We start from the raw sequence: 8322 nt of genomic DNA, 5'->3' as shown, positions 1-8322 counted from the left end.
AAATAGAAGTTCAGGAGGCCAGGGATATAGCTCAGTGACTCAAGCACCTGCCTGGCAAGTACCAAAAAAAAAAAAAAGCAATGATTCCATTTTAAAGAGCTACAAAACAAAAACAACAAAAAATACATAGGACAAGAATTTCCTTTGTATTTATTTATTTATTTATTTATTTATTTATTTTTTGGTGGAACCAGGGATTGAACTCAGGCCCTTAGCCTTGCGAGGCAAGCGCTTATTCTACTGAGCTGTCTCCGCAGCCCCCAAGACAATAATTTCCAAGAAAAAATATCAAGAGATCAGTCTCACACTTTATGCCAGCTTCCATTATAAAGTTTTGTTTTGTCTTTTTAAATGTTACTCTATTTCAAATCTTTTCTTCGATCTTTTCTTCTTTGCTTTCACGGAAGACAGAATTTGTGGTTTAAGCCAACATTACTTAATCAGTAACATTAATAAATTAATAAGTGTGTTTTTAAAAACTAGGTTACATACACAACTAGATAAAATCTTCGTATTCACTGATTTACAGAGTTCTCTCAACTCTACCTTTTGGACGCAGGTACTTTGTATGTTTCTCAACTTCTCCCGTCACCGACTCGCACCAATTTTATACGGACCACACACACATTACTCAGCCTACCTCAAGCGATGGTTCTCCCCTCCCACAACCCCAAGGAAGGTTCTCAGCACAAAAAACTCTGTGCATCCGGTCCACCCGCAGAGAATTTCTCGTCCTGCACCGTCACCCCGCCTTTCTAGGCGCGCTGATTCACCCACATTCCTACACTGCCTACGGAAGGGTGTCTACGGAAGGGTGTCTTTCCTAGCCAGGTAGCAAGAGGCTCACAATCTCGAGCCCAGCCTGGCCAAGTGGAGATTTGGGGAGATTGTCACCAGATTGTAAAAGGCCTGGTTGTAGCTCACATCTGAGGTCCTGCGTTCAATCCCCAGTGAGGAGTGAGGGTGGAAAGCGGTGTGCTTTTCCGGCCCTCTTTGCGGGCGAACTTCAGCGCGGGCTCAGGCGGTCGGCTCTCGGGGAGGCCGCTCCGACCCTTCCCGGTGTCGCCGGCCACACCCCTCGCGCCACCGCAAGTTTGCAGCCCGCGTCCGGACCTGCGCGTCCCTCTCCGTCGCGCTCACCGACCTCCGAGGTCAGACCACCGTTTCTCTCCTCTCACCCTGGCAGGGATGACTCGGGCTCGCCCCTCCGGGAAGTCGCCGCGTCTCCCGCCCGGGTCAGCGCCTCCCCCGGCGGCCCAGCGCCCGGACCACGTCCTCCCCGTCCCGCGGCGCAGACGCCGCTTTGCAAACCCTCCCTCCACCCCGTGACGCCGGGCGGCGGACGGCGCTCCCGACCCCGGCCTCCGCGGGCACCGGGAAGGAAGACGGGGCGCGGCGGGCGGGGAGGACGTGCGGGCGCTGCAGCTAAGGAAGGGCTGCAAAGGCCTCGGAGGAGCCCCGAAAGCGGAGAGCGCGCGCGGCGGCGGAGGGGACGCGGAGCCCGGAAGCTCGGCACAGCAGGACGGCGAAGCGCAGGCAGGCGGGGAGTGGGTGTGGCCGCGGCGCGGGAAATCGCCCGGCCTCTCCCGGCTCCTCGCGTCTGGAGCCTCCTCCCGCGCTCGCCGGAGACGCTGCCGAAGTCGCCACGAACAACCCAGAGGCCACAGCTCTGGGCCTCGGGGGAAAGCCCCGGGTCACTTCTTGTCCCCGCCCAGCCCAGGCCTGAGCCCTCAGCGTGGACCGCGGGCAAAGGAAGAGTGGGCTCGGGCTTATTTATTCAGTGTAACTCGGGCTGAACTTCCCCTCTCCCGCGTCCTGCGTTGGTCAGGACACCAACACCGAACCCCTGATACCCGCAGCGCCGGGAGAACAGGCTGCTGAAGCCCCACAACTTCCCTTCCTTGTCTCCTCCACACGCCACTCGCCAATCCCACCCGCCCTTAGGAGCCCGCGCTAGTCATTGGTCCGATATCCTGCCAATCCGAGGGACCTTGACGAATCGCGCTCTAGGTAAGGCAAAGCTAGTAAAGTTTAAACACCTGGTACAAGGCGCGAGCCTAACGCCCTCAAGCTGGGGGCTCTATGGGGAAGGTCATTTGCATAACGACCACCCCTAGGGCTGCTTTGGTCCCGCCCCTCGCCCAACAATATATCTGTTGGACCAGAAGCCCGTCACTCCGACCCAGGCAGGCCTGTGGCGGGGCTGGAGGAGTTTGTGTGGGCGGAGCCGAGAGTGGATTGGTTGTGGGAGTTTCCGCGAGGCTGTTATAAGAGCGCTGCGCTGGGCGGGAGGAAGCGGGGAGAAGTTGGGTGAGCTCGCGGAGTACAGTGGTGACCGTTAGTTGACCCCGCGGACGGACGCTCCCTGCTTTCTCGCCTTAACGTCCGTGCCCCACTTTCACCCAAGATGTGCGCCCGCGGCCCGGCCATCGGCATCGACTTGGGCACTACCTACTCCTGCGTGGGGGTCTTCCAACATGGCAAGGTGGAGATCATCGCCAACGACCAGGGCAACCGAACCACCCCCAGCTACGTGGCCTTCACCGACACCGAGCGCCTCATTGGCGACGCGGCCAAGAACCAAGTGGCCATGAACCCCACCAACACCATCTTCGACGCCAAGAGGCTGATCGGGCGGAAGTTCGAGGATGCCACCGTGCAGTCGGACATGAAACACTGGCCGTTCCGGGTAGTGAGCGAGGGAGGGAAGCCCAAAGTGCAGGTGGAGTACAAGGGGGAGATGAAGACCTTCTTCCCCGAGGAGATCTCCTCCATGGTGCTCACGAAGATGAAGGAGATCGCTGAGGCCTACCTGGGCGGCAAGGTGCAGAGCGCCGTCATCACCGTCCCGGCCTATTTCAACGACTCGCAGCGCCAGGCCACCAAAGACGCGGGCACCATCACCGGCCTCAACGTGCTGCGGATCATCAACGAGCCCACGGCGGCGGCCATCGCCTACGGCCTGGACAAGAAGGGCTGCGCGGGGGGCGAGAAGAACGTGCTCATCTTCGACCTGGGCGGTGGCACCTTCGACGTGTCCATCCTGACCATCGAGGACGGCATCTTCGAGGTGAAGTCCACTGCCGGCGACACCCACTTGGGCGGCGAGGATTTCGACAACCGCATGGTCAGCCACCTGGCCGAGGAGTTCAAGCGCAAGCACAAGAAAGACATTGTGCCCAACAAGCGCGCGGTGCGGCGGCTGCGCACAGCCTGTGAGCGCGCCAAGCGCACCCTGAGCTCGTCCACCCAGGCCAGCATCGAGATCGACTCGCTGTACGAGGGTGTGGACTTCTACACATCCATCACCCGCGCCCGCTTCGAGGAGCTCAACGCGGACCTCTTCCGCGGGACCCTGGAGCCGGTGGAGAAGGCGCTGCGCGACGCCAAGCTGGACAAGGGCCAGATCCAGGAGATCGTGCTGGTGGGCGGCTCCACGCGCATCCCCAAGATCCAGAAGCTGCTACAGGATTTCTTCAATGGCAAGGAGCTGAACAAGAGCATCAACCCCGACGAGGCGGTGGCCTACGGTGCGGCGGTGCAGGCGGCCATCCTCATCGGTGACAAGTCCGAGAACGTGCAGGACTTGCTGCTGCTCGACGTGACCCCGCTGTCGCTGGGCATCGAGACGGCCGGCGGCGTCATGACCCCGCTCATCAAGAGGAACACCACGATCCCCACCAAGCAGACGCAGACCTTCACTACCTACTCGGACAACCAGAGCAGCGTGCTGGTGCAGGTATACGAGGGCGAACGGGCCATGACCAAGGACAATAACCTGCTGGGCAAGTTCGACCTGACCGGTATTCCCCCCGCACCCCGCGGAGTCCCTCAAATCGAGGTCACCTTCGACATCGATGCCAATGGCATCCTCAACGTCACCGCCGCCGACAAGAGCACCGGTAAAGAAAATAAAATCACCATCACCAACGACAAGGGTCGTCTGAGCAAGGACGACATCGACCGGATGGTGCAAGAGGCGGAGCGGTACAAGTCGGAAGATGAGGCTAATCGCGACCGCGTAGCAGCCAAAAACGCGGTGGAGTCCTACACGTACAACATCAAGCAGACAGTAGAAGACGAGAAACTGAGGGGCAAGATTAGCGAGCAGGATAAGAACAAGATCCTCAGCAAGTGTCAGGAAGTGATCAACTGGCTCGATCGAAACCAGATGGCGGAGAAAGACGAGTACGAACACAAGCAGAAAGAGCTGGAAAGAGTATGCAACCCCATCATCAGCAAACTTTACCAAGGCGGCCCTGGCAGCTGCGGCGGGGGGCCCGGAGCCTCCGGGGGCCCCACCATCGAAGAGGTGGACTAACGCTTACTCGAGAGCAGCGTAAACCTCTTTTCCTTTCTCTTTTTTTCCCCCCTTTTGTTTTGGTTTCTTTGAAATGTCCTTGTGCCAAGTAGATCTATTGTTGGAAGGCTTTAGCCTGGTATATGCATGTGAAAGGAAAGGAAAACAACCTAGTTTAACTATAAAAGATGAGTTCTGAAGTTCGATTTTGAAAAAGCATTATTTGAGGTTTCTCCTTAAGGCATGTTGTGTGATTTGAGCCTTTTTGTTAGCTTAGTTTGTGCATGGAGATTCCAGAAACCTGACATTTGCACACCTGTCCTGTGGAAGCTTGGAAACAAAATATGTAGAAGCTTGAATTGTTTATTTGTATGCACTACTTTAAAACTAAAGTAACATTGCAGTAATGTTAAGGACAGGTATATTTTTTGCAAATAAATGCATAAGTGTGAATTTAAAATAAAACTGAAGTTGATCTCAACATTATTGTCTCAAGTTTTCATTCTTTTCCCCATGTTTTATTCTTGTTGGTCTTTAAGATATTAGAATGTGGTGAAATGTATCCAACCCAGTCTTCTCTAATTCTCAGATGAAGCTCCTGGCTTGAATTACTAACAACTTAAAAGGGAGAAGAATCTGGGCAAACTTTCCTACCCCTGCCCCCTTTAATAAAGCCACCAGACTGGGATCCTACTGTGTTCATATGAAAACCACAAGGAAAATACATGCTGTATTGTAGGCTCAAATAAAAAATTATTTTTCTGTAGAGTAATAGAGGGACAGACATTGCTGTCCCTTAATAGCTCAAAGCAGCACAGTATATGGAAACACATCCGGTTTGTGGCACACAGGTGCCGGAAATAAGAGCCAGCATAAGGAGTCCATGTCTAGTGAAACTTTTTTTAACTCTTATTTATTTATTTATTTATTTATTTTTTGGCGGATTGAACTCAGGTCCTTGTGCTTGCCAGGGAAGTGCTTATTCCACTGAGCCATCTCCCTGGTCCCCTCTTAATTTTTTAGTAAAACAACTCAGTATTTGAGCTTACAGAATATTTTGTAAACATTTCTAGCAGTTGTAATGACTTGGGACGTATGAGATATTTTGTGTGTGTGCCTGTAATTCGAAAATCTTAGTGCTTTTGCAATGCCTGTTTCAAATCTCTACAAAAATTTCCATTTGAAAAGGCAAACTACAAGATACTATATTTTTGTTCATATCCATTTTGACCATTTTTCCTGTATATCTGATTTGAGATTGTTATAGATAGGAATATATTTCAACCCTTTGGAGAGCCACTATTTTGGGCTTAAGCTTTAAAATTCATATCTTTATGGAAAAAGGCTGAGGTTCTTTTGCAGTACTCAGAATCTGTCCCCAGGCACTCTACCACTGACACATACCCATCCTCGTTTATTTTTAAAACACTGTGTACTGTTTTGTTAAATTGCCATATGGGGAGGCCAGGGAAATAGCTCAGTTGAATAAGCGCTTGCCTGGCAAGTGCAAGGGGCTGAGTTCAATCCCTGGCTCCGCAAAAAAATAAAATTAAATAAAATAAATAAATTGCCCATATGGAATTCAATCTACCACAGCCTTCCTAAGTGCTAGGATTACAGTACTATTTGCCTGGTATGAATTTTTTATATTTTTCTACTCTGTTCTGATTTACTCTGTTTAAGGGGAGTTTAGGGGCTGGGGAGATGACTCAGTAGAATAAGTGCTTGCCTGGCAAGTACAAGGGCCTGAGTTCAATCCCCCGTTCCACAAAAAAAAAAAAAAAAAAAAGAGGGAGTTTAGGAGACATTTAGTAATGGTGGCTGGAAAATGCTTGTTTTAATGTTTTCATTGCATGTAGACATTTGTTACCCAATGATAGCGATTTACTATATGTTGTTCATAAGGTAATGATATACATTATTTTTAATTTAGCTTTGGGCCCTTTTATGTCATGTATAGATAAAGTTTTGAAATAATAGTATGCGTAGTGATTTAAAAATTAGGGTCTGTGGACCAGGGAGATGGCTCAGTGGAATAAGCGCTTCCCTGGCAAGTGCAAGGGCCTGAGTTTAATTCCCAGTTCCGCTAAATAAATAAATAAATAAATAAATAAATAAATAAATATTAGGGGCCAGGGAGATAGCTCAGTGGAATAAGTGCTTGCCTGACAAGCACAAGGGCCTGAGTTCAATCTCCGGTTCCGCCAAAATAAATAAATAAATAATAAAAATTAGAAAACAAGTTAGCTTGAAGATACTGGGCTTTGGTCATGACCCCCTCACACAACAGTTGACCGTTATATACAGATAAAAAAAATTTTTTTAAATAAAAATCTCACTTGGATCAAGGAAGGAAAATAAGTACTTGTGAAATCGCTTTAAAATAATTTTAAAGACATAAAGGGAGGTTCTTTATACTCTAGAAAGCTGTGAAGATAACTCAGGTTATTGGTGCTAATGTTACACGAGTGGAAAGTTTTTGGCAGTCAGTGTCTGAGTTTCATTGGCTGTTACAGACAGCATCATATAAGTTTGACAAAATAATTAGTAGTCATAGAATTGGTAGAGTGGGCCAGGGAGGTAGTTCAGCAGCACAAGAGCCTGCCTGGAAAGTGCAAGGTCCTGAGTCCAATCCCTGGCACCAGAAGAAAAAAAAAAAAAAAGTAGCTTTAGTGTGACATTTTGTGGGGGGGGATTTTTAGTACAGGGTGTACAGGGTCTCACTACATAGATTGGACTCATAGTGATCTGCCTGTGTTCAGCCTCCCAAGAGCTGGGCTTACAGGTGTGCGTCACCACACCCAGTCTCATTGGCTGTCTCAGTGCACCCCCGGGTTGGGCCAGCGCAGCAGACCAGGGATGGGACCCTGGCCAGGGCCTTTAACATAGTTTTTCCAAGACAGTAACCTTTAGTTGAGTCCTTTGTTGAAACTGTTTATTCCTTGTATTAACTTCAAAATGTAGTAGGCTTTCTGTAGGTGCAATATGTTATTAGTATGATTTATTTTTATTTTTGAGACAGGGTTTTTCTGTGTAGCCCAGACTGGCCTTGAACTCAAGACACCTTGAGTGCTGGGATTATAAGTGTGTCACCACACCCTGCTTGTATGACTCATTTTTAGGCCTCACTTTGGAAGACATTAGCAGCAAAGTGAACAGTGGCCCTTAGCAAGACAGGCCAGGGCTAGAGCTCAGTGCAGTGACCCTGGGCTCATCCCCTAGTAGTGAACAAAAAAGGGGGGCGGGGTAGCGGATAATATGTCCTAGATTTTTATTTTGTGACTGGCCTCCTGAAACTTGCCATTACACTAGCTTTTATTTAATTCTGTCTTCTCAAATTTACCAAGATTTGACTATTTCTAGGATAAAGGCGCCAAAGTAGCCTTCCAGTGTTTCCAGGAGTCAATTGAAGGTGGTAACCTAAGAACTTTGGGAGCTCCTCAGAAGATGTTAGGCTAGCTGTATGTAGTCAAGTAACAGTGGAAAAGTACTTGATGTTACGACCGAGCTAAGTTACAGTTGGAAGAGCAATTAACCTCGCCTAAACTTGAAAGCAAAATAAAATAAAATAAACTTAACAGTAGTATTATGACAGGCATAGAAATATAGATATGAGACAAAGCCTAATGTCCCAAGGGAGCAGAGAGCAATAGAGAGAGCCCAAGGAGAGCTGCTGTCTCTCACTTGTAAATTCCCAAAAGCTGGGATTCAAGGCTGCAGATAACAGCTTCTGCTGGCGCCCTGTCCTTTGATCCCTTGCTTGGGATGTTATCAGCCAGCATTTGTGTAAACCTAGTGTTAGGCAAATGGTAGAAGTTGATAGAGTGTAGTTTGTGTTCACTTAAGTAATTATGAACATTCCTTAGCCTGCCTTTAGCCCTCAACAAATGTGAGATGCTTCTGAGGCTCTGGGCTCACTAATCTCAGTGAGACCTCTAAAGCTACATTCATCAGGTCTTTTGGCGCTGACTCATAACATACAACAGATAGGGGTATACCACCGGGTGACATGCGAGGTTGAA

The 8322-nt window shown here is 49.5% G+C and overlaps 1 protein-coding gene across 1 annotated transcript; it reads left to right on the top strand.

Moving 5' to 3' along the window:
* The first annotated feature begins 1725 nt into the window (after positions 1–1725).
* Positions 1726–4781, top strand: Hspa2 (heat shock protein family A (Hsp70) member 2). Its single transcript, XM_004624786.3, has 2 exons — positions 1726–2010; positions 2408–4781. Exon 2 carries the CDS (start codon positions 2408–2410, stop codon positions 4319–4321), a length of 1914 nt encoding a protein of 637 aa, XP_004624843.1. The 5' UTR covers positions 1726–2010; the 3' UTR covers positions 4322–4781.
* The last annotated feature ends 3541 nt before the right edge of the window (positions 4782–8322 follow it).

Source organism: Octodon degus, unplaced genomic scaffold (genome assembly GCF_000260255.1).
Source record: "Octodon degus isolate 3935 unplaced genomic scaffold, OctDeg1.0 scaffold00007, whole genome shotgun sequence".
NCBI lineage: Eukaryota > Metazoa > Chordata > Mammalia > Rodentia > Octodontidae > Octodon > Octodon degus.
The sequence above is the reverse complement of the archived record's forward strand: the minus strand, read 5'-3'. Positions and strand labels throughout refer to the sequence as shown.